The following is a 27294-nucleotide window of genomic DNA, read 5'->3' as shown; positions in this document are numbered from 1 at the left end:
TTTCATATGAACAAGAAAAAGTTTTATGTTGACCAATGAACCATTAATATAATATCAAGATCAGATGTAAGCAATGTCCATCTAATCCATACCAAATAAAGTTGACTTATTGCTTATAGTATGCAAGAAAAGTATACTCAACACTGACCAATGAACAATGAAAACTAGGTCAAGGTTAAATGCTACCTGCAAGACAAACAAGTACACCTCAGTCATTACATACTCCAAATATAGTAGACTTATCGTCTATGGTATCTGAGAAATGGACCAAAACAAACATTTACTAACAAGCTATAAAGAGGAGGTCAGATTCAAATGAAAAATGCTAGAAATGCAGGCATGTACACTACAATTATTTCATATCTCAAATATATAGTTGACCTACTGTATATGACCTTATCAAGTAACTCATTATTGATTTATTGTGGATTCATTTATTTTCGTGGGTACCAATTTTCGTGGACAGAGGGAAACTTGCATATTCATGGATATTTAAATTCGTGGTTTTGACAAAATTCACATCTATTCCTTTAGAAAATATGCATTTCATTGAACATTTAAATTAGTTGTTTCCCTGTACCCACGAAATCCATGAAAATTGGTATCCAACGAATATTAATGAATCCACAGTATTATCCATCAAAAGCTGTGAATCATCAAATGGACATTTATACTGTTTAAAGAATATGAACATATGATGAACATATATATCTTTATTTATGTGTTGAAAAACACTGGATTGTCTGAAGTAATTTAAGATCAGAAAATACAAATTCAGAATAGTTTTAATAATTTTAATTTTTATAAGAAATATACTCTTGTTTATCAAACACATTTTGGCACATATAAATACATCACTCATTCTATGCTTTACCTATTTTAGCAGGGATGCAGAAATACACAGTATATCAAACCCCTATCTTTCAAAGCAGGGATACAGTTCACACCAAAATATGCATTACATTATCCCTTACTGTCAAAGCAGGGTAACAGTTAATACAGAAATATGCAGAATCTAAACGCTGATTTTAACAAGGATTAAGTTTTGAAATTTTTTAAAAAAAAATTACATTTTTGAATTTCATTAGCATTATTGTATGCTAATTTTCTGAAATCCAGGAGTCAGTTTCACAAAAAAACTTTCAACTAAGATTGGTCGTAAGTCATTAACAATTCAGTATATTTAGATCAATCTTAGTCGTAAGTTTTTTTAGTGAAGCCAATTCCAGAGGTGTAAATAACATTGTTGACACATCAGTTCTTATTTTGACTAATAACATAAGGATTGTGTCTCCTACATTGTGACAATAGAAAGGTACAGGAAAGTCAACAAATTTGATAGTAGACTATTGTTTAACAATCTTGGCAATAAATGCACACAATAGTTTCTGAATTTACAGTAACACATGAAACTAAAATCTTAAAAAAAGTTCTCTATGACAGTGAAAATCAAGTAAAAATATATTGTTCAGATCATTCAAACAAGTAAACAAACAAATAAATAACATTATAACCCTAATAAGTCTATATAAACTAATACACACATAAAACAATAAAGTATACAAAAGTGTTAGGTTTATACAAGTATACTTTGATCAGTTAATTTTTCACAATGATCCTTTCATATTTTTCAGTCTCTATGAATATTCATTAGACATGTACATCATGTGACTTAATTCTAGCATTTGACTTGAACATCATAATTTTTAAGTCTCTATGAATATTCATTAGGCATGTACATCACATGACTTTACTCCAGCATTTGATTTGTCCATCATAATTATTCAGAGTCATTTCTTTCTCATTGCACTATCACCCTGTGTACTGTATAAAACAAAAATTAAGCACCAAATATATCCGCCTGTTTTAAACAGGTTTTAATATGAAATGGATGAATTATAAAATGGGAGATGATAATCAATACAAAAATGTAGCTTACAATGAGAACTAAAAAAAACTCGAATTCTTCATTAATGTAAACTGGAATTGACAAATAAGACACCTTTTTTGATAAACAACACTTTTATTAAATGGTGAATGCATTTCCTGCTAAATCTTTAGATAAATATATTTGGTGTTTTCCATGAAATAATCAAAGAATCATACCTAGCATTAAATTCACAATGATGTTAAAAATTTTCCTGACTCAAAATTTATCTCCCTTTAAAAGGGTATAAGAACCAATATAATGAATATTAAATTTAACATGAAAAAGATATGAAAGTTCTCTACATTTGGATTTACCTCAACTAACTGTCTATCACAATATAGAACATGTGTTATGCTGAACCTGATAAAAATGTCAAATGATATACATGTATGATATTTTTCAAACATTGTTATATTTGCTTTTCACATTGTGACCTTCTATGATAATTCATGTTTTACTTGTACCGATAAAATGAAGGGTCTACCATCATCATTAAAACAGAAATATTATCAAACAGGGAAGTTAAATAGGTCTACAGTAAAAAATGAAACAGTTTATGTCATGATTTCTGTCAACAACAAAATGGTCTCCAAATTACTTATTAGGCTTGATAATTCCATACTCTATAGCTTTTTTCAAACATTGTTCACAAAGCTCTTTTCCTCGCTGTCTCTCTGGTTCTTTCAGAATTGATATAGCCATTAGAATTTCTAACATTTGTCCTTCTAACAGTTTCTCTGCTATCTCCTTGCTACTGTTAATCAAGTTTGACATGATGTAACATCCACGATGCTGGATCTCAACATTCTCGTTCACAAGAAGAGACTGCAACATTTCCATATGAGGTTTGACCTGCAAAGGAAAACAAATTGCTTAGTAACATACTTAACACAATTGTTTCGGATAAGGGTGAAGGTTGGTACCTATTAAAATTTAAAACGTTTGAACCCGCTGCATTTGTTTGCACCTGTCTAAAGTTGCCTGATGTTTAGTAGTTGTCATTTGTTGATGTGGTTCATAAGTGTTTCTAATTTTTCGTTTATTATATAGATAAGACCGCTGGTATTCCCATTTGAATGGTTTTACACTAGTAATTTTTGGGGTCCTTTATAGCATGCTGTTGGTGTGAGCCAAGACGCCTTGTTGAAGTCTACTTTTACAAATTGTGCCTTGGATGAAAGAGTTGTCTCACTGGCACTCATACCACATCTTCTAATATCTAATTATCACATGTTCAGAGCATCCAAATTGTGAATGTTTTCATTCAAACCTTTGATCTCCCTTCACTTGCCTAAATAAATATACAATGTGTCCATGGGACAAGGGAAATAACTCTTAACTCTACTATAAAGTAACTGCTAAGGGAAATAACTCTTAACTCTACTATAAAAGTAACTGCTAAGGGCAATAACTCTTAACTCTACTATAAAAGTAACTGACAAGGAAAATCACTCTTAACTCTACTCAAAAGGAAACTGAAAAGGGCAATAACTCTTACCTCTACTATAAAAGTAACTCTTAACTCTACTATAAAAGTAACTGACAAGGAAAATCACTCTTAACTCTACTCAAAAGGAAACTGAAAAGGGCAATAACTCTTAACTCTACTATAAAAGTAACTGCTAAGGGCAATAACTCTTAACTCTACTATAAAAGTAACTGCTAAGGGCAATAACTCTTAACTCTACTATAAAAGTAACTGACAAGGAAAATCACTCTTAACTCTACTCAAAAGGAAACTGAAAAGGGCAATAACTTTTAACTCTACTATAAAAGTAACTCTTAACTCTACTATAAAAGTAACTGACAAGGAAAATCACTCTTAACTCTACTCAAAAGGAAACTGAAAAGGGCAATAACTCTTACCTGTAATACTTTTTTACAGACTATTTCACTGTGTGTCAGGACAGCCAGGGACCCAGCAGCAGCCCTGACAAGTAATGCGTCATCTTCATCACCACAATATAATACCAATAACTTAACTCTGTCATTTTCTCCCTCAAATAGTTTTACAACCTGATAATAAAAATGAGAATATTGACTGATGTTATAAAAATTTGCAAATTAAATCTTTTAAACATGTTCCTTGACAAATTAAAATATTATTCACCAAATTGTAGAATTTAATTTTTTCTTCAAGACGTCATAAAAAGTTTTTGTATCTATTCAAATGTGTGTAAATTGATCTACATTTTCATTTCAGTGAAAACTCAATAAACAATCTCAAATTTTGTCCTTTGTTTGACAATCCCAATAATAAATGCAAACATTTTTTTTCAATTAATATTAAATATTTTGTCAATTCCAATATAGAAATTACACATTGAAGAATCAGTATTTAACACTCATGAGTTTACTTTTTTATCAATAGATTTTTGAGTAGGAGTGTAATAATGTAATAATCTTTACTCACTTCCTCACTCATCACCAAATTACACATACACTCAGTTGATGCTCTCTTCAATAACTCATGCTCTTCAAACATGTAATGCTCTATCTTCGAAAATCCTTTCTCTGCAAGAATCCTTTTCCTAAAAAACACAAAACATATACGTTTGTTGTTCAAAGTAGGTAATATTTAAAAGCTGATTCCCTGCTTGTACATTTTCAGGAGGGCTAATGAAACCATTTTGTAAATGCAGCTCTAGGTCCATAACTTACCCCTTAGAGATGACTTAGAACTATGTATATAAAACAAGAATGTGTCCATAGTACACAGATGCCCCACTTGCACTATCTTTTCATAGACAAGATACATGTCTGGTGTGCTTAAATTTTAATCCTGAAATCTATGACAACTTTATTTTTATTAAAATCTGTTTTGCAGGGAGCAGATACTCTCCTCAATGTTACATTCAACACGGGACTTATATTATATCAGCTGTCAATCATGAGGTGAAAAGAGGATAAGAAAAGCTTACAAAGGTCATGGTATAAGTATAGCAGTAACATCCAGATCTGATCTTTGGTGATCACATGGTGATCACATGGTCAATTATCTATAGATTCCATAAATGTGTTACACATATTCTTATTGACTATAGTAATTTTACCTGACAGATTCACTGATTGATGACAAATTTGTAAGTGCTAACAATGCTTCAAAATTCTCCAATGCTGTACATTCTAAATGTAAAATGCTTAACAATGGTCTCACTAATTCATACATCTGAAATCAAATTAGTAATTAAGTTTAATAACATAATTTATTGCAATTGTGTTTAAAGAAGTTTTCCCACAAGAACAACAGGTGTTGTACTAAAATAGAAAAAGTGACTGAAAATGTAAAATGGAATCTGTAGTCTTTGGTCCATGCCTGTCATATTTGTTTTTTTTTGTACACTTTTTCTTATAAATCAGGCAGTTATTTTTCTCTACCAGTAATTTAATTGTTTCGTATTTATCATGTCAGGGCCTTTTATAGCTGACTATATGGTAAGGGTTTTTCTTTTTATTGCTGTTCAATTGCTTACATCCATGCCATTTTAACTTTAGATGACTTTCAACTCATTTGCAGTCATGCCACATCTTCCTTCTGTGGATTCATGATTATTCACTGGATACCAATTTTTCGTTGGTTTTGTGGGTACAAGTGAACCACAAATACAAACGTTCAACAAATTACAAATTTTCTCTAGTTTGTGTGCACAGATTGGGAAAACCACGAAATCAAATACCCACAAACATGCAAGTTTTCCTCAATCTACGAAAATTGATACCCGCTAATATAGATGAATCCACAATATTTCTATATGGTCAAAGTTTAATGAATATACTAATACTTACTCTTTGACCAGGGAAAGTTGTCTGTGGGTTCATAGTGATGGATAGTTTAGCTAAGGCATGTGATGCTTTGATCAGTCCCTTCTCTGTATTGTTCTCTATGGCTAACTTCAACAAAGCCTGAAAGTATATAAAAAATAAAATGCAAACTACATGGAACACTAATAAAGAGGGGGGACAGGACCTTTATCGGGACTCCGGGATCGGGTGTTTTTAAGCTCGGGATTTCGGGATTGACCCTTTTGGGATCCGGGAATAGTTTTTTTCGGAATTCAGGACATCGGGATTTACTTTATTTAAATTTGGGACCTCGGGAATTCGTTTTTTTAAGTCCGGGATTTCAGGATCAGGACCCCTCCTATCCCCCCTCAATAAACCACAACAAAATATGAAACTTTGACCTTCTGTAATATGAACATACATGTATAATTTAATTTTGGATGTAAAACGTCTTCTGATTGGCTGACGTTATTTTGTGATCAGCCCATAGACATAATTTAGTCATGTGAACGTGACGTCATCAATGTTTTTTCATGGTTTTCTACGGTTATGTTAGAAAATCAAACAAACTGATGGCAGCAGAAATCTGTTAGAAATGGATTAACACCAGAAGAAATAAATGGTTAATGTGTCCATGGAACACTGTTGATGCCTGTCATGCATATAACGATTTAAAGGGACATAACCTAAGACTCGTAAAAGTGACACAACCCTAAATTTGTACTTGATCTGAGTTTTGTGGTAATAAGCATTAATATTGTGTATAAGTTTCATAATATTTGGTTGAGGTAAACTTAAGTTACAGAGTGGAAAACGAAATTAATAAAGAATTGGTGACTTATTGAAGCACATTATCAAAACTATCTTTGCACTGTAGAAATTTGATTATTTGAAAAACTACATCATACAAAAATTTTATTTAGTGCAACCAATAAAGGCAAAACAAACCTTTGCAGCTCCTTGTTGTACAATAAGTCCTCTCAGATCTTCTTCTGTTGCTATAGCTAAATATACTCTAAAAATAAGATTTAAAGTGTAATTAATGCTATAGCTAAACATTGAATGCGTTTATATATTTGGAACAAATTAGTTCCACATATCTCCTACCTAGAACATATCTTCTGATTCAGTGGCAAATAAAATCTAAGGCAAACTGAACACTTGTCTATTAATCACTAATTGTTTTTAGAAGCTGACTATTCAATATAAACCAAACATAAAAAAAATCTATCATATCCAATTGACACACATTCTCAGAAGAAAAATATTTCAGTTAAGTTGAGATTCAAAACTTCATTGAAAATTTTATTTTGGGTTGCTGTTTTATACCCCATATCTCTATAATGACCATTGGCAAATATTATATGCATCTCCACAATTAAATTGAGAACAAATAAACCTTGCTTCATACAAAGAACCACACTCTGTTTGTTTTTTAGTGTGCAAAATCATCCGGTAACCTTTTGAATGAATAAATGACACTCTTGCTACATGTACACATTATTCAGACTCTTCAGTTAACCAGTCTTTTGCACCCTTTATGCAAGCATGCAAAAAAAAGACAACCAAGGCAGTTATATTTGCTAACCAGTATATGCCCTGCTTTTCATCTTCTATGACAATGGTCAATAGTACATATAAAGGGAAGTAACTCATTACCTGCTAATCAATTCCCTGCTTGCTATACTATCTGTGTTACATAAAGCTACTAAGGCACTACATACACCAGCTTCAGCTACTTTGTGAACTCTCGCTTTAATATGTTCTGGCTTATCCTGAAAATATTAAAAAGTAAAAATTTTATAAAATTACGAATACGAAGAAACTCAATATAAATATTTCATTTCTTTTTGTTTAATTCACCCTATTTTTTGTCAGAACACCAATATTTATCATTGACCACAACCTTTGATAGGGATTTTGAACATGACGTTTGAGAAACCTTCTTAACAATCCTACAAAACTTAAAATAATTTTAATTTTCATATTGCAAACTTCTCATTTTTAAACAACAGTGTAAATCTTGTATTCCCAAGTACTGAAAAAACTCTGATGTTTATTTGTCACGTATTCTCTAAGTGGTTTATCTTTAAATTATTTTTCATGCTTTTGAAAATGCCATGAAAAAGGGCACCATATCTATCACAGAATTAAATATGAAAAAATAAACATGCAAACTACATTTGTTACATTGATTATGATACAGTATTTTCTAAAATATGTCTGTACTAACCAAGTCATGTTTTTCAGGTACATGTTGTTTGGCAAATTTGGCGAGTTCCACCAACTCTGGTTCTACATCCTTCACATCATAACTATTGGTTACATTGACAAACACAGTGGCTGCTGGGTACAACACATTTTTGTCTGAGGCCTGAAACAGAGAGATTATAATTATTCTATCTAGAGTTATCTCTCTTTGGCCAATCCTGATCCAAATTATTATCAAATCAACAACTTTATTTCAATAACAAGTCAAATCTTTTTTATGTAATGACATATTTAAGTGTTACAAAAAAAAAAGAGACTGTATGGTCGCAAAATCTATTCATGACACAAAGTTTTGCAAAGATAAAATAAAAGTTGAGATAATCAAGAGCTGTCAGTGTAACATTTTTATAGTATAATTTCTAATTTTGAAATGAAAGATACACTTCCTTACATGATCAATTAACTTATTTATGTAATAAAGATAAAAAAAAAAAAATAACTTATTTATAGAACCCCCCCTAAAAAAACAGGAAAAATTCTTAGAGCATTTCAAGAATTCATTGAAAAGGGGGGTTGGAAAGAGATTTTTTTTTAAATTTGAATGGTGGTGTTTATTTAAGACAGATAGCCTAAAAAATTATAAATAATCAATTAAATTTCATACATGGGCTTGGTTATCTTAAATATGCCTTCTAACCTACCATCCCCCTTTCCCCCATCATTTATTTCTGGAAAACCCCTTCAACAGAAATAGACCATTGTTTACAACTTACTGTAGTGACTTCTATAAGTGATTTCAATGCTGGTGTATCATTCACCAATTCTTCTTTGATATCAGCATCTAACGTCAGGTATGCTAATCCTTCTGTTGCCCATCTCCTTATTTCTATGTCCTTACTGGGATTTACTAAAAACCTGAAAAGTAAAGAAATAAAAGAAATGAGAAGACATTTTAATACCCACAAATAGTTAAAATTACTGGGGTTTTTAAATGTTAACTCCTACATTGTACATTCATGTATGAGGGTTAAATGATTAAAGAATAATGCCCTTAATAAATGAAGATTAGAGAAAAAAGGGGTTAATTTTTTGAAGATTAGAGAAAAAAGGGGTTAATTTTTTGAAGATTAGAGAAAAAAGGGGTTAATTTTTAAAAGATTAGAGAAAAAAGGGGTGAAAATTAAATGTTTACAGAATAACAGACCCCCCCCCCCCCCTCCCCCATCCAGACCCTCATGTATAAATTTAAATCTAAATTGGTGTACTATGTATGGAACCTTTTGGTATCTGCTTAGAACTTAAAAATCTTCAAAAATGATGGTGCAAAATCTTCCCCTTTTATATGAAATAGTGGTTCTATATCTAAATGACTTACTTTCTACAAACTTTGGCTAAGGTCATGGTGGAACCTTCTGCTAACTGTTTATCACTGGCATCAGACCCTCCTGCTGAGCCTAATTTACATAATCCCTGAAAGGTAAAAGAATTATCATAGCATTAAATGCAACTTTCATTCTGCTGAAGTCACCATTTCATTTATTCAATTAAGAATTAAATCATTTGAAGATGGAGTTTTTTCATGGTTCCTCAATTTCAAAGGCAAAGGTTGGCAGTTTTGTTGTTTCAGTTATGAAATATATTGCAACCTTTGTGATTTCATGTAACAAAATGTCCCTGCATTCAAATTCTTAATATTGTAAATTCAGAAATCATTGCGAGGTTTTTTATTAATGTGAATAATGGGAAAGAGTGAGTATCGCAATAACAAGAACTCATATAATATAAAAAAGAAGATGTGGTATGATTGCCAATGAGACAACTATCCACAAAAGACCAAAATGACACAGACATTAACAACTATAAGTCACCGTACGGCCTTCAACAATGAGTAAAGCCCATACCGCATAGTCAGCTATAAAAGGCCCCGATAAGACAATGTAAAACAATTCAAACGAGAAAACTAACGGCCTTATTTATGTAAAAAAAATCATATAAGTTAATATCCAATACATACATCTGTAGGTTAAATTTACAATAAATGCACACACTAATTTTTGAATTTACAGAAAGCATTTCAAATTAACTTTTTCAGTAAAAATTTATGTAAATGAATGTTGGAAATTGATACAAATATTGAAATTATTAGAAAACATGTCTCTTTTTTCTTACACAAATTAAAAATTCCTATTATAATTTATGTTATAATTCAAAATTCTACATTAATCCTTAATTGTTTTCCCTATTATTTTGAGATCATCCTTAAACTTACCACAAGTGCACGAACTTTGACCTGGTCATCTGCTTCTTTGATTAACTGTTGTAACAATGGTACAGCTTTGGCCAGGAGACCAGTACACTTGTCCTTCTTTGAAGCAGAATGAACAATAGCCTCTACTGCTACTTGCTGCAAGATTAAGACATAAGTTACTCTTTATCTTATAAACATGATAAAATAACATCAAAATTTGCTTACAGAAGTAGAAAAGTGGAAAATCAATTTTAAGTTATATTTTGCATATGAGATTTCTGAGATGAAGATATTTAACTTCAAATATTTAAAACCCATCAGTAAAATAAACTTGTTAAGGCTGTAGAGATCTTTTACTGCTATCCAGATGGTTTGTTTATCTCTCCTATACCACAAATATACTAAGTCCATAACTGATATAAAAGATTGTTTATTACCAGGTTTAATCCACCATTTTCTACATGAGAAAATGCCTTACCAAGTCAGGAATATGACAGTTGTTATCAATTTGTTTGATGTGTTTGAGTTTTTGACTTTGCCATTGGAATATTGACTTTCTGTTTTGAATTTTCCTCGTTTTCAGTATTTTTGTGATTTTACTTTTTTCTATATCCAACTGAATTAAAAACTAGACAGAAAAAAAAGATGCCTCTCCACTCACCTATGAAGTAAATGTATTACAACAAAGTGATGTAGGACTTTTCTTTGAGATATAATAGTGTCAGTGAGTCTGTCTTACCTGATGTAGAGGATTTTTACTGCTGGCCAGATGTAACATAATATCAGTTACACCTTCAAAACTCAATATCACATTTCCAACTTCATATGGACCCTGTAATACAACAAAAAAAATATCATACCTCAGTTATCATTTTCTATATAAAATAAGTGGATTCATTATTATTCGTTGGATACTCATTTTCGTGGGTTTCCTAATTACATGTGAACCACGAAATCAAATGTTCAATGAATAACAAATTTTTAATTAGCGTTGTATGCAAAGATTGGCAAAACCACAAATTAAATATCCAGGAAAATGTAAGTTTTCAGCAATCCACGAAAATTGATACCCACGAAAATAAATGAATCTACAGTACTCAATATTTTGATTATTTTTCAAATTGTAAGCATTGAAAATAAACTCTTCAAAGATACCAGGACTAAATTTAGTATATACGCCAGACGCGCGTTTCGTCTATAAAAAAACTCATCATTGACACTCGAATCCAAAAAAGTTAAAAAGGCCAAATAAAGTACGAAGTTGAACAATTTCCATCTATTGAACCTCAATGAAACTATTTGACCACAACCCATATATATTTCAAAATTTCAAATGTAGCTACGAGATTGGAGGTTGTTGAGAATACCGCGGGAGTTATGGTTTTACCTATTGTATCTAGGGTTGATGTCTGTGCAGGACATAGTCCAAATAATTATGACGTCTTGAAAGGCTTTCAAGACGTCATAATTATTTGGACTATGCAAGTAAGGCGTCAAAGAAAAAAATTATAATAGCCTTTCAAGACGTCATAATTATTTGAACTATGCAGGACATAGCCTTAGCTAGTAAAATATATATATAGTTAAAATCAAACAGTATTTATGTGGTTCTGATTTTCATATTATTGATTTCACCTAGACATTTTTTTGTCTGTTGTCTCCTTTGTCACATGTACACTAAACACTGTGGAGTTATTTATTTTCATAGGTATTTGATTTTGTGGTTTGTCAATCTCTGAATACAAAGCCAATAGAAAATGTGTAATTTGTTGAAAATTTGAATTTGTGATTCACCTGTACCCACGAAAATTGGTGTCCAATGAATAATAATGAATCCACAGTACTTATTGGTTGTTTGTGGAATAGCAAGTTTATTATCCCCTCAGAATTACTTTCAAACAGCAAGTACATCTCACCTTGATTTAAGGACATTTTGCATTTTTTAGAAAAACACAACTTGTTAATTTTTTTTCAAAACAGTGAATTCCTTGAAAAACTATTTTTTTAAAAGGCCTTGGAGTTGTCTTTCTTTAACAAAATATTTGCCCTCCCTAAAAATATTCTTTCAACACCTTTTTTATTTTCAATTCCTTTTTTATGGCTAGAAAAATAATAAATGAATGTATTTGGATGCACTTTCAAAAAGTGGGTGGTTTAGAACAATAACTTCAACAATTGTAAGGAATAATCTATTTAAAATCTTAGGCAATGGTGTGGTAAAACAAAAATTAGTTTATGGACCAATATATTTATTTCTGAAACTGCACTAAATCAGTTTATCGACCAATATATTTATTTCTGAAACTGCACTAAGCTCATTAAACAAACTTTTTCAATAATAGTTCAATACTTTACCCAACTATCTCAATATTTCCTATATGAAACCATAAAACAATTAAATAGAAGTATATTTTGTTCCTTAAGTTAGTACAACAATACTTTCTATGTCTGAACACCCACCTATGGGAAATCCTGTTTTTATTTTATTCCATGGCCTTATGTTTGTGCACTCTTTAAGGACACTCAAAATATATATAGCGTTTTCTGAGAACTTTTTAATTTTTAAAACTTTTAATTTTTTTTTTATATAAAAAGTATATTATATCAAGAACTGACTTTATTCCATGGCCTTTTGAGTGCCCTTTTAGAGGACACTCAAAATATCTATATCACTTTCTGAGAACTTTTTAATTCTTAAACTTTTATTTTTTCTAATAAAAAGTATATATCAAGAACAGATTTTGTAAAACTTGTAAAAGGAATGTCACATAACTAAAAATGACAATTCAAACTAAACAATCAAAGTCAACTTTAATTAAAATTCATATAATGTGATTTTAATTATTATTAATGATTTTCTTGAGAATCAAACATTTTTACAAAATTATCTGCAAAAGACACTAGCTGAAAAAGATATCTTGAAACTGTTTCCAAAAACAGGACAAAATACCTCTGATTTATTCTTGGGATATAAGGTAAGTTTTCTGTCATGCAATTATGTGTATTGGCATATACTGTATTTTTATGCTTTCAAAATTCCCCTCACTAATACACATAATTAATGTGGCTTTTACTAACAAAAGTTCAATTTTTATGATTTGTTTTTTTTATAGAATATTTTGGAAACTTGAGGTTACATGGTTACTAAAGCTTGCACGCAGATAAAAAAAGAAGTGAAAATTTGATTGGTTAACTTCCAAAGATGGTTATTTTTCTTAAATTTGATGAAATGTTTCAGGGATCTCCATGGATGAAAATTGAACCATGGAGGAACTTTCACCATTACAAACCTTGTCTACGCTGTACAGTGTAGCGCGATCGGAAGTATTTTATCCCTCCATACAAGGAATGGTGAAAATGCTAATTCATTGCTTATTTAAATTATATTTATTTGAATTTTCATTATAGAATTAGAAGTATCAATATTTTCATTTATTGCCGTTTTTAACCATTCAAATGCCAAGTCATCATGGCCCCCCCTTAGTCGAGAATGACCAAAAGCTGTCATGAAGGTCCCCATGCAGATTTCTTTTATTTTTGGTAATTGTTATGGGGGTTAAAAATCATCTAATGTGGAGCTTATTTTTCGTGGACACTGTCAAATTCAGAGCCCATTACCGGTATGGCTGATTTGCAGCAACAACAAAACAATTCGTACGGGATATGTAAAAGGTTAAAGAGATTTGTAAAGCAAACGTCGACAAATGAAAAGGTTTTTAATGACTATCTGGAAAAAATGATGCTGTGCAACATGCATCTTTCGAGTCTGAATAGAAACCGGAAACGCGGATGTATCAATTTGATTGTAATATACGAAATGAATTCGGAATTTAGATACGATATTTCTTTACAGGAAATATTTAAGTTTTTACTTTTAAACTTTTAAAGTAATTCTAAATTATCGTTACAGCAGTACTCGAGTTATTTACGATGAAATAATATTTACTGTTTTGCGTCTTATTTTGTACTTCTTAAAAAAGGGGGATGCTGATTGCGTAAGTCAAAATAAAGCACGTGTTCGACTTGTTAAACTGTTTTATTTGTAACTGGATTAATTTATTTATTTAATCTAAATGATCATAATCATTTGCTGAAACTTAGTTGATTACTTCGACAAATGGATCGTCTATCCTCAGATAGTATTCTCCTGTTTGGTTTGTTGATCTACCTGTACAAGCTCAGGTACAAGTAATTAGCGATCTTAATCCGGATATCCCTCAGGCGTTAGAACTGTATTGGATTATAACATAAAAAGCCTAAGCGTTATGCAATTACATGCATTTGATTATAATTGATAAAAAAAATGGCGTCGGGCTACAAAAAACGATGAAGTTTTGAACGATGGCGGAAGACAATTTAACGATGGCGCAAGACAATTTTAACGATGGCGCGAGTCATTTGACGATGGCGCAAGACATTTGAACGATGGCGGGGCTCCATCGTTAAACAGGCCATGGAGATCCCTGTGTTTGTTGAATTTTTTCTGTAGTACTGGACAGGATCAAACTTAACTCATACTAAGTATTTCTTTATTTGAAACGATGATAAATTTTGGATTTTGAAAATTGTCATGTACCCCCTAAATGACCCTCACCTGTAATAAAGTTGATACTGCCTTGATGGCCTCTACTTTAGATTCATACAGGTCGTCACTGAACAACTCCCTGAAAAACATATGCATGCAAAGTTTAGTAAAATATATACATTTCTGCAATGTATCTTTTATTCCAAAAATTGTGACAGGATAGATTTTACCAAAAAATAAAAATGGCGCACAAGCCATTGTTAATGTTAATTTTATGAAAAATAGCAATAAACAGGTTATCATTGGTCATCTCAACTTGATTGCATTTCTTACACCCACCGTATTGGGTCACGCAAGAAAATCAATCTAATTGTGATGACCAATGATCTAGTTGTGGTCTCTTTGACACGTTCCCCATTTCCATTCTCAATTTTAGATGAAACTACATTTTGTATCATGTATAAAACAAATCTAATTACTGGTAGCCTCAGAAAAGTTATAAAACAAAACTTTTATCTGAAGGGAGGTATCAACATACAAATATTTTAAAAGGTAGAGCTCATACAATAATCATTTTGTGTTTTATCTGTTCAAAAATATATGTAGTTTTCTAATTTTTGCAATACTTTTAAATAATTTGTGTACAAAAATGTATAAATCATAATTCAATAAAAAATAAACAGCTGCGCCATGAGCGCATGATACGCCAGTCGTCTTGTGTGGAAGTTTTATGCAATAATCATAAATAGTTTCTGAGAAAGTTTTAAGCAATAACCATATATTGTTTTTGAGATACAGCGGGACATGTGAAACCCCCTTCTTTTTTTTTTAACAAAAAACTAAATATCACTAAAATAAAACTTTGAATCAAAACCAAAAGTTATATAAATACAGATCTTTAGATTAATGTTACAAAGAAGTGTGTAAAGTTTTAAGCAATAATCATAAATTGTTTTTGAGATATGGCGCGACATGTAAAAACCAGGTGCTCCGCAGGGCGCAGCTTTATACGACCGCAGAGGTCGTACCCTAAACAGTTAGGGCAAGTATGGACAAAACATTCAAGCGTGATACAGCTGTGATCAAATTTTTGACATTACATGGTTTTTTTTTACACAAAACAAATGTCAAGATTTTACAAATCAATTAAAGATTTCTTCTTCAAACTTTTTAAATCTAAAATTAAATAGTTGACACAGCATAGGTTTCTGACACAGAATGAATGTGTCAAAAACCTATGCTGTGTGGTCTAATGAACTTAAAAGGTTTTTTTTGCCTTTGAGCAATTCACTATGCTGTTGAATATTAATCCTCTCAAAAAAATGTTTGAAGAAATTTTCTTTTTATTTATAAAATCTGAAATGAGAAAAATTTAATCCCCCCCCCCTTTTTTCCACATCCCCGTTTCCCTTTTTCCAAAACCGATATCAATTCAAATTTCTAATGGAGTTTGCAACAATAACTACTCTTTTAAATACATCATAAAATATTAAAATGTAAAATAAAGTGCTTGTTATCACTGAATGGTAAAGATTGGTTGGTAGTAAAAGTGAATATACATTGTTTATTGTATAAAACAATAAAAAAAACTTCATCAGCAACATTTTATATTGGCAAATTTCCAATGAAGTTATTTACATAAAGTTATTGGCAAATAAAAATAGAAAATGACATCATAGTCATGTCTGGCAAATGTCCAACATACATTATCTAAAAACATTTTAGATAAGATAAGGAAAAAAAGCTTCATCAGCAACATTTTATATTGGCAAATTTCCAATGAAGTTATTTACATAAAGTTATTGGCAAATAAAAATAGAAAATGACATCATAGTCATGTCTGGCAAATTTCCAACATATATTATCAACTACTATTCTATACAAAGAAAGATAACTCCAATTGAAAATTAATTGCTATTGCACAATATTGTGCAATTAGATATTTCTTGCTATTGTGCAATACTGTGCAATTGAAAATTTCTTGCTATTGCACAATACTTGATATGGAATCCTGATTTGGACCAACTTGAAAACTGGGCCCATAATCAAAAATCAAAGTACATATTTAGATAAAGCATATCAAATAAGCCCAAGAATTTAATTTTTGTTAAAATCAAACTTAGTTTAATTTTGGACCCTTTGGACCTTAATGTAGACCAATTTGAAAACTGGACCAAAAATTAAGAATCTACATACACAGTTAGATTTGGAATATCAAAAAACCCATTTATTCAATTTTTGATGAAATCAAACAAAGTTTAATTTTGGACCCCCATTTGGACCAACTTGAAAACTAGCCAATAATTAACAATCTAAGTACATTTTTAAATTCAGCATATCAAAGAACCCCAAGGATTCAATTTTTGTTAAAATCAAACTAAGTTTAATTTTGGACCCTTTGGACCTTAATGTAGACCAATTTGAAAACGGGACCAAAAATTAAGAATCTACATACATAGTTAGATTCGGCATATCAAAGAACCCCAATTATTTAATTTTTGATGAAATCACACAAAGTTCAATTTTGGACCCTTTGGGCCCCTTATTCCTAAACTGTTAGGACCAAAACTCCCAAAATCAAACCCAACCTTCCTTTTATGGTCATAAACCTTGTGTTAAAATTTCATTGATTTCTATTTACTTATACTAAAGTTATTGTGCGAAAACCAAGAATAATGCTTATTTGGGCCCTTTTTTGGCCCTTAATTCCTAAACTGTTGGAACCAAAACTCCCAAAATCAATCCCAACCTTCCTTTTGTGGTCATAAACCTTGTGTCAAAATTTCATAGATTTCTATTCACTTAAACTAAAGTTATAGTGCGAAAACTAAAAGTATTCGGACGACGACACCGACGCCAACGTGATAGCAATATACGACCAAAAAATTAAAATTTTTGCGGTCGTATAAAAACCTCACCCTTTTTTACAAAATACTCAATAACTCAAAAATAAAATTTTGAATCATCACCAAAAAGTATTCAGATCTTAAGATTAATATAACTAAGAAGTGTGTAAAGTTTTAAGCAATAATCAAAAATTGTTTTTGAGATACGGTGTGACATGTGAAAAAATACACACCCCTGTTTTAGTTACAAAGTGCCATAACTCAAAAAGTTTCAATCTTATTTTCACCAAAAAGTATACAGATCATTTGACCATCATTAGAATCAACTATATTAAGTTTCATTAAATTTGGATAAGTCGTTCTCATGTTGCGGTGCGACATGTTTACGCCGGACAGACAGACGCTGGACATTTGTATACCATAATACGTCCCGTCAGAATTAAAACTGATTAACTGTTTTTATCCAAAATTATATTTTATTATCTACACATTTATGGTTTATGCTGAGTCTAGACAGGTGCCCACAACTCAAAGGGTGGAAGAACACTGCCCCTTAAATAGCCTTGGGTCATCCCTCAGGAAGCTATATCTTAATATAGAACTAAAAACTGTAATACTTACTTGAAGAAATTACTACATTTTTCTTTAAACAAATCTCTCTCCTTATCACTTCTAAGATCATCATAGATTTTGGACATACAGACAGAGGAATGCATTTTGGTGGAATCTGAGATGGGTAAAGTACATGTCTCGTGCTGTTTAATGGCTGATGCTACTGCTAACAAACCATCCAATCCTGAAGAAAAACAAAATTTACATATTGTGGATTCATTTTTATTTGAGATTGAATTTCATGGCTTAAAAAGTAACCTGATATCATGTTTTAAACATAAAATCTTTCCACAGGCAAATAAGAATTTTTTAACTACTTTTTTCGTCTGAACTTTTTTACCATGGTCTAAGGCAAGACCCTATTTTTCTTATTTAAAAATATATCTGACTGACCAAAACAACTTTGATTCATAAATGGCCCTTTACCTGAAATACAGGTAAATGCTAGTTAAAATCCCTTCCAAAACCAGGTAAGGTTATTTCCATTTACCAACAAATTTTTTTTAGTGAACTTCTGACCCTATTTTTTTTCTATGGCTGAAAGTTAACACACATATCTTTTTTAGGTCATAACTATGAACTATTTTCATCATATTACTTGACCGGTACCTACCTTTTGTATCTAGGAATTTTCATCATATTACTTGACTGCTACCTACCTTCTGTATCTAGGAATTTCATCATATTACTTGACTGGTACCTACCTTCTGTATTTAGGTAACTATTTTCATCATATTACACTTGACTGGAACCTACCTTCTGTATCTAGGAACTTTCTTGTCCAATGTAGTCCAGTTTCCCTAGTGATATATTTGATGATGAGTTCAATCACGTTGTCTCGTCCTGACGCAGAAACTTTAGCATTTTCGATCATCTTACTTAACATAGTAAACACATGGTCTGTAAGACTCTGTTGTTCTTCAGCTAAAAGTATAAATTCAAATTAAATATATTCTCTATAAAAGCTCTTATAAAATCAAATTCAATATCTTAAAAAGAAAGAACTAAGAAGATTCAGACATGAGTTTCAAGCCCTATTAGAATATAATCTTACGTCAAGACTTCCATTTTTTACACAGTGTATTGATATGGGACACTAACAACAAATTCTTTCTTCACAAAAGGGGGTGTAGCCTTCACATAACGTTAAAAAAAATTGAAAAAGTTTTTCTTACTCATTTCAAATTTTGGCCAAATACAAGGATTCCCCTGTTTCCTTTCATCTTTGTAGTGCTGAACCTTAGCTCTGTATAGCTCAAGATCAGTTAAGGCTACCAGTAATTTCTCTAACAGAAATGTTGCTGAAGTTGAAACACGGTTATTTTTTTCTGCTATAAGGAAACCAATTCTCTTCAGTTCTATCTGTTCTAGAATTTGTTTGCTCTGAAATGATAAGATCATGTTTTTGTATGTATGAAAAAAATCCTTAATCACATTTCAATAAATCTTGTTCATAGACACAAAGGTCAAAAACAAATCTTAAAATAAAAACAAAGATAAAAGACAATAATTTAAATCTTTTATGACTCACTGGCTAGTGCAGAGCCTCTAGATAAGGCCAAAAAAAAATATATGTTTGTTTCCTGTTTCCCGACCGACCCTGACTCAAAGCCCCAGACCCTAGATCTTTTTATTCAATTCCGGAAAAATTCGTTTCCAGTCCGATCCAGATCCGTATTTTACTATACCCAAACAATCAAAATGGCTGCTCCCCGCACTAATGTGCTACAATTAAGGTTTAAAAAATGTCGGCGCTGGGAGGATTATTCAATTAAAGCTTCTTTAAAGAGATTAAATGATTTTAGGGTACAGGACCCTAACCAAACATGACATTTAACCATCTGCAAATCTGACAGGGAGTGCAAAAATAATAAAAAAAAAAAAAAAAAAAATTAAAAAAAAATCCCGACCTACCGACCCTGATTTTTTTGCCTTGCAGCAGGAAACAGACATATATTTTTTTTGGGCCTAACTTGTCCTTTGCTTAGAACCCTGCGCTCATAATCACAGAGCTTTCAGGTAACTTATTCTCTGTTGAGACAAGTTTGTAGCTTAAGAGCTGTGAATTAACATACCCTCTGTCCTCTCTTTAGCTCAGGACAATCTAAAGCCTTTAGAGTTGAAAAATAATTTAACCTTTCTTTAAAATCCTGATCCTGTGGTTCTTTTCACAAAAAAATCTCTAATTAAAAGCATTTAGAAGCTTCACTGAAATGTCATGCCTTACATAGTATTTTTTCTTTTAAGATGCATATAGTCCATGACTCTGACTAGGACCTAGATTCTGACATGCTTGTATCATGTGTATAAACATAGCTAACAAGTGAAACTGTGAGCTTCTGCTCACTGATGATACCCCCGTCCAAATGTGTTCGGTAAATAGGAAGTTGTCGAGTGATGAATCTGAAAGCGCATCACACGGTATAGCTGACTTATAATTAGTCTGAAACCAAATATCAGAAATCCTGGTAGTGCAGTTCCTGAGAAAAATGTGACGAAAAAAATTTCAACTTGGCTATCAGGTGTAAAAATGATACAAGTGTTCGGTAAACAGGAAGTTGTTGAGTGATGAATCTGAAAACGCATCATACAGTATAGCTGACTTATATCAAGCCTGAAACCAAATTTCAGAAATCCTGGTAGTGTAGTTCCTGAGAAAATGTGACGAAAAATATTCATGGGAAGGACAGACTGACTGACAGACTGACGGACTGATGGAAGGACAGACAGAGGTAAAACAGTATACCCCCCTTTTTTTCAAAGTGTGGGTATAAAAAGTTATTATAATTAGACGTGTTAGGAAAGTCGATACTACTGTTGGTGCTCGTGTTGGATGGAAGATAAATACAATAAGATTTGGGGGGTCATCTCCAAAATTATAAATACTCTATTTTTTATTACCTGTATGGCCACTGAAATACGTTATTTATAGTGTGCAATACATGACCGATCAGGCATTGTTAAGAACCAAAATTAATTTTCAAATGTGATAATTAAAATAAATTACGTGGTACATTTGTAAATTAAGGATACACATGAAAAAGAGGGGATGTTTTTGTTTTATTCTCAGAATCAACAAAATTCCTTCAAAAAAAAATTTGATAAGGGTTTTGGCCTGCTTGATCTCTCAATGGAAGCAAACTACTAGTATCGTTTTGCTTCATTCTGGTACGATTTAAAAAAATAATAAAAAAAAAAACTATTTTGGAAAACACAAATCCCCTTTTCACAATATGAACGCTCGATGTTTTATTTTATAATGCAAATTTGGGATTTTGTTGTTCACTTGCCTAATAACTTTTAGCATTGTATGATTGGGTAGCATTTGCATTGTTTAGTATCTCCCGAAAAGTCCACCAAACAATTCAACTGTTTGTTTTAGTTCGTTCCTTTGCTGTTCCCATAAGGTCACAAACGACTCTCTCTAGACGTCTTATTGCGTCAAATAATTCCAACTGTGACCTTGACCTTTGTCTTCAAAAATTAATAGGATTCTAGATTTTCATAAGGACTAAAAATGAATCAAGTACGGTCAAATTCCTAGAACGATGTTAAATATAGAGTGTCAACAAGTGTGTTACTGACGGAAAGGCGGACCAAGGGTAAAGAAACCCTCGAATTTTGTAGGCGAGAGAATAAACTTGAACCCATTGGAATCGGAAATGCAGACAGATGTTATTTTACACGAAGACAATGGGGTTCAAATCGTCAAAATTCAACTAAAGCAAAGTTTGTTTGTATCGTTCTTTAAATGTCGTTTAAACTTTTTGTTTCTAAAATCAGAATTATCAGAAAAGCTTATAACGATCTTTCCAAAGACGTATGCTTATGATATAGAATCAAAAATCGTGGACACCTTTTTATAGTCTTATAACAGATGAGGAGTGTGATGTGTGTGTGTGTGGGGGGGGGGGGGGGGGGTATTTATTTTTGTGTTTATTTGTTTTGTGTTGTACTTATTTTTATTTGCTGTATACTACCAGTGTGCGCATTCAAAATCTAACTTCAATTACTGAATAAGAGGCTGATGGTGTGTGACCGGTTCATACATAATATTGCGGGGTTAAATATGTTGGTAAGAGCTCTTGACGAAACCCTTTTCTAACATCGGACAGGCGTGTAATTGTAACAGTAATTCATAAGTACATACTATGCAAATCGATTGAAAATGGCATGACTCATTATATCGGCAGGAATCGTTAAAAGAAATAACATAAAGACAATAGACACAAAGTACCAATATCAAAGTACTTGCAGTTACTGAAAGTAAAAGTATTAATAAAATAACAAAGGCTTACAAGATGTTAAAACAAGATAAATTATTCACAAAACTAATATTAATTTGTCTAAAAATGTATTTATTGAATCTTTTCTGGTTCTTAAACAAATAATTTGATCTTCTCCTGCGTACTCTAATAAATACAATTGTTACAGATTTGTCTCAGCGGTATCAAACACGCCCAAACAGGTAACAAAAATGTTAAGTTTTTGTACTCATTGAGAAGGTCCCCAATCATATTGTATATTTCTTCCGACCAACACGAGCGCCAGCAGTAGTATCGACTTTCTTAACACGTCTAATAACATGTTAAATATTCTGTTCAGAGCCTTCAAACAACAGAAACCTATATCATTTTAGCTGCTCAGTAACTAATTCCTTACCCTCTCTTTTGACCCCTGGCTCAGACAAGCCAATGTCCTAAGCGATGCCTGTATAATGTCAGGGTCTCGTTCCTCTAACAACTGTTTTAGTTTAGCTACACCATTCTGTTCACTGATGAATTTTGCCCCAGCTTCTTCTTTAGCTAACACCACTAAATTATTAGCTGCCTGTAAAATGCATTGAATGTTAAAGAATTAAAATGATGATTGAAAAATAAAATGACTTGAACTGTACTAAGAGAAGATGGTGGGTTATGATCACATACCCCAAAAAGAAAGTATTGCAAGTAGAAAATAAATACGAAGGAAAATCCAAACTATGAGAAACTGCAACCCTACCCAAATTATTATTAATGTGTGTTTAAATATAATCTATTTTGATTTCTTGGTTTATAAAAGGACAAACATTTTTATAGAAGTGAATGCTTGAGTAAAAAAAATTTTTAGATATTTTTTTTTTAATTTTATTTCTCATATCATTTAGGTGACCTGAAATTATAATACTAGTATTTTGATACCAATAATGTATTTTTGGCTGCATTGTCTTAGCACTTTGTACATCTGTTTGAATGGAAGGATATACATATTTTTTAGCATTTAAGTATTTCCTCTGCAGACTTTTCTCAGTACAAGGGTTGCTAACTTAGACAAGTAAATGCATTTTCCTCTTGGCATAAAACTACCCTCTTGACATATATATATAAACAACAATGTATTTTTCTACTTTTGTAGCATCTGGTTATCTTTCAAAACAATACTTTTTTCTCTTCAGAATTTTTTTCTGTTCAAGGGTTGCTTACTTTTTCCACTTGGCATATACCCAGGGATCTTACTAGGAATTTGGACGGCGACTCCAGGAACACATAATTCTTGGCAAATTATGAGATTTTTTTTTATTGCTGTATAATTAAGGACAAAATACCTCATACAGCAAATATATGACATCAATATTAAATTATTTCTAACCTTTTGTTTTAAAATGTTGATATATTTTTATGCATATTTGGACTCACTAGTTTTGAAAATGATGAGTGTAGACAGATAATTATGCACTTACCCCTTAGTGAGAAACTAATGGGTTGTGTACTTGTAATTATCTGCTAATGAATTAATTTATATTCCAAAATACTTACATTCAGTCTTTTCTCCTTTTCACAATTTGGGTCAAAAGTAAAATTAAACATCTGAGCGACCTTTGAACTTGTGCTACTTTGTTCCTTGACCTGAAATTGAAATACATTGTTTATATAAGTTGATAATAAAGCCTAGATATCTAATTTCATATAAATGAGGTATTCACAACCAAAATTTTTAAGCATCTGCCACAATAGTAACATTGTTAACACTTTGTCACAAAACGGTTCCATAAAAGTACAGTTTTTTGTTATTATCAGCAACAAGTAGCTGATCCTGCTCTCAAGATTTTTACTATACAAATACATGTGTACAGATAAAATGAATTGATATATATGTATAGCATAAATATACTAGAACATACCCTCATAGGTCCATGACTTAATAACTTACCTCTTATTTTTAGCCTTGATTTTTAGAATTAATATTATCATCTAACTAAGTCATGCTATTTATAATGTGCACAGTTTTCTCTGCTTTCAAAATTATTTTGTTTGAACCTGTCAACTTTGTACTATTTAGAATTACCTTTTCCTGTATAATAGGATTCAGTCGTTTTAATATAGGCTGTACTGCTGTATTTTTAGGATCAGATTTCATCAGGGCTGCAGCATCTTTGTAAGCCTCCTCTGCCTTGTTCAGCTTTTCATAAGCCTGACATCTTCTGTATAATGCCTTTGGATCATCAGGAACAATTTCTAAAGCTGAAAAGAAAGATACAATATATAACTCATAGAAAAAAAGAAAGATACAATATATAACTCATAGAAAAAAAGAAAGATACAATATATAACTCATAGAAAAAAAGAAAGATACAATATATAACTCATAGAAACAAACTGATGATGTTTTATACATACATAAATAAGGGACATTTTTTTCTCTTTTTTATAAATTCTTATCCAAATTTATCATGTTTAGAGACTAGTCATGCTATTTCATGATTATATAATGATTTATCCATTTAGATTATACTTTTAAAACAGAATAACACACTTTATTCTATGTTTTGCACATTTGAATTTAGCAAGATAAGCCTTGCTTACTGGGATCTGTCCTTGTTTCTGCATTGATAATTAATATTTCAAGCATAGAAATGCTTGCCTTTAAACATGTTAAAGGTGTGTACTATTACCACAAAATCAGAGGGTTCTAAAAATTCTTAATATAGAAAGTAAGACAAAGCAATGTCAAATCCTTGGTCAAATTAAAATAATATGTGTGGTTCTGAATTCGTGTAGAAACAAAATAAGGTAGTTAGGAATTAGGAAACTTCTTATTATTTCAGATTGAGTATATGGGCATGTTCAGGAGAGATGTTCTAACTCTAACAGCATGAACAGTGCTCATTCAAAAATGACAAACAAATCTTTAGGGAAGGCTATATTTATGCCTAAAAATAGAGTACAAATGTATGAAACCGAAACCTGTCACCAAATATATTTTTTTGTTGTATTTGGCCATTTACAAAAGAATGAACAAAAAATTTTGTTAATCAAACTGCTAAAATACTGTAATACGTAGCTTTTCATTACCATGATTACTTACATGCTGTAGCATCTTGGACAGCAGCTGAGAATTTATCTTTCTTAAGATGACAAGCTGCTCTATTTTTGTAAATGATAGCTTTGTCTGTTTCCTTCAGGTCACCAAGGTCTAACGCTTGTGTGTAACAGGAAATAGCACCATCTATATCTCCTGACTTAAAGTGCTTGTTCCCCTCCTCACGTAAAAATTGGGCACTAGCCATCTATAATGATAAAAAATAGTAGAAAATTATTATAACATTTGAAAATATTACCCCCAAAAAATACTACTTACATGTATGCACATGAGAGTAAATTAAGAACCATTTTCCCTGCATTTAGATTAATAAATTGCAGGTGGTTGAAGTCAGCTATCAGCATTCAACTCTCTATACTACATGTATATCATGGCACAGTTTTATTGATGGAGAAATCTAAAGAAACACTAATCATGAACACTGGCAGAACATTTCATATGGTTACATCTCATATTCCAGTAAATATGACAGGTGACGACTGTGACGTCCCATGCCCAAGAACGACCTCATTCAATATATGTGACATCATGCCCTGTTAATTTTATTTGAAAGAGATACAGCTGGATTAGAAGCTAGCATTAATTAAACACATTGACAAGAGGTTTAAAGGCTGTAAACTTTAAATTATCAATTAAAACTTTTTAATAAGCCAAGATTTTCAATGATCTAGTTTAATTTTTTACCTTCCAAGTTACCCTTGATCTTTTGCTCAAATACAAAAAAGAAATGTTGGTACCATTTGATCAAGTATTAAAAGTGCCAAGGGTACTTTCTTAATATCTATGCGTTTTGGTACCAAGGATGACAACGTCCTGTTTTCAAATGGTTTAGCAATAGTCACATTATATTTATATCCCAAATTATTAAGTAACAGTCAATAATCTAACCTGTGACCCCTGGCAAAGAAGCTACCGATGTTACAACTCAGTCAGCAGGGTTTGAAATTAGCCCATTTGACAATGACCCCTAAAATTTGGTGTGGGCTACTAAAATTTCACTTTTGCAGGGGATTTCCCACATTTGAAGGTTTTTGGGGCTGAAAGAACCATAAAATCTGTGCGTGTAAACCCCCATGGGCATCTTGAAAAGTTGGCAGGTATGTGTCTGCTTTTCTTGTATAGAACTATATATTGGGGTACAAAATTTAAGATGTGGGCTACTATGCGAAAATAATAACTTCGATCCCTGAACTGAATTAAATGAGGACTATCCTGAATGCAACAGAACTAGATTTTGAACACAGAAACAAGTGCCTGTGATTTTGAAGGAGTGTTTTGTATTTTAAATGAATCAGAAAGTGAAACACTCAAACAGGTCAATGTTAAAACTTTCCAATCAATTTACTTCAATTACCTGTTTCTTAAGATAAAGTTCTATAAAATAATGAAAATTAAATAGGTTTCTGTGTGTGAAAAAACTAGTTTTAACGTATTTTTTGTCATGAAGTAAATTTCATGCCGACTTTCAGTTTAACAGGAAGTTGACACCTTTCACACCTCAGCGTTGAAGAGTTGTTGATAAAAATGCATTAAACTTTTGAAAAACAGTATTATCTTTATGATTAAGACCTATATGTTTTAAAAGCTTACCTCAACTTTCATTTTGTCTGTTCAAGTTTTCAAAATGACCATAGAATTACGATTATCAACCGTACTACACGAGGGGGGCCTTTTGACAACCTTCTGTGATTTCCAAATATGGACATGAAATCTGAGATGATCTGAGATGTTCTGTGGCTACCGCTGGGAAACTTCTGGATCCTTCTGTGCCTAGCAGATT

The 27294-nt window shown here is 31.6% G+C and overlaps 2 protein-coding genes across 6 annotated transcripts in view; one reads left to right on the top strand and one right to left on the bottom strand.

Annotated features, from left to right (window-relative positions):
* Window positions 1–780: 780 nt before the first annotated feature.
* LOC139498249 (protein unc-45 homolog B-like) lies at window positions 781–27270 on the bottom strand. Of its 5 annotated transcripts, none has more exons than XR_011657865.1 (22): window positions 27105–27270; window positions 25500–25701; window positions 24480–24655; window positions 23951–24040; window positions 22818–22985; window positions 19331–19538; window positions 18912–19079; window positions 18165–18339; window positions 14767–14836; window positions 10912–11004; window positions 10194–10328; window positions 9300–9394; window positions 8698–8839; window positions 7947–8087; window positions 7373–7488; window positions 6662–6728; window positions 5717–5833; window positions 4984–5099; window positions 4344–4461; window positions 3797–3946; window positions 2107–2782; window positions 781–1980 (listed from the first exon to the last, which is right to left on the bottom strand). XR_011657865.1 is itself a non-coding variant. In XM_071286617.1 (21 exons), exons 1-21 carry the CDS (start codon window positions 27114–27116, stop codon window positions 2525–2527), a joined length of 2817 nt encoding a protein of 938 aa, XP_071142718.1. In that variant the 5' UTR covers window positions 27117–27240; the 3' UTR covers window positions 781–2524. The 5 variants fall into 5 exon arrangements, 2 of the variants coding, with proteins under 2 accessions (XP_071142718.1, XP_071142719.1); XR_011657866.1 differs by lacking the exon at window positions 27105–27270 and adding an exon at window positions 26869–27012; XR_011657867.1 differs by lacking the exon at window positions 27105–27270 and adding an exon at window positions 26869–27005 and having other exon boundaries at window positions 781–1947.
* Window positions 12923–27294, top strand: part of LOC139498250 (protein odd-skipped-related 2-like) — a 47576-nt gene continuing 33204 nt past the window's right edge. Inside the window, exon 1 of the mRNA XM_071286619.1 lies at window positions 12923–13147. The gene's annotated coding sequence lies outside the window, so the exon portion shown is untranslated. The remainder of the gene's footprint in view (window positions 13148–27294) is intronic.

This window comes from Mytilus edulis, chromosome 12, assembly GCF_963676685.1.
Source record: "Mytilus edulis chromosome 12, xbMytEdul2.2, whole genome shotgun sequence".
NCBI classification, from domain to species: Eukaryota; Metazoa; Mollusca; class Bivalvia; order Mytilida; family Mytilidae; genus Mytilus; species Mytilus edulis.
This window is presented reverse-complemented; position numbering and strand designations above follow the sequence as displayed.

Bases quoted from the DNA above. Each gene is read 5' to 3' on its own strand.
- LOC139498249 (XM_071286617.1), bottom strand. The intron at 8,840-9,299 runs GTAAGTCATTTA...TTTACTTTTCAG, and splicing joins TTAGCCAAAGTTTGTAGAAA to GTTTTTAGTAAATCCCAGTA. The intron at 6,729-7,372 runs GTAATGAGTTAC...TCTTATTTTTAG, and splicing joins AGCAGGGAATTGATTAGCAG to AGTATATTTAGCTATAGCAA.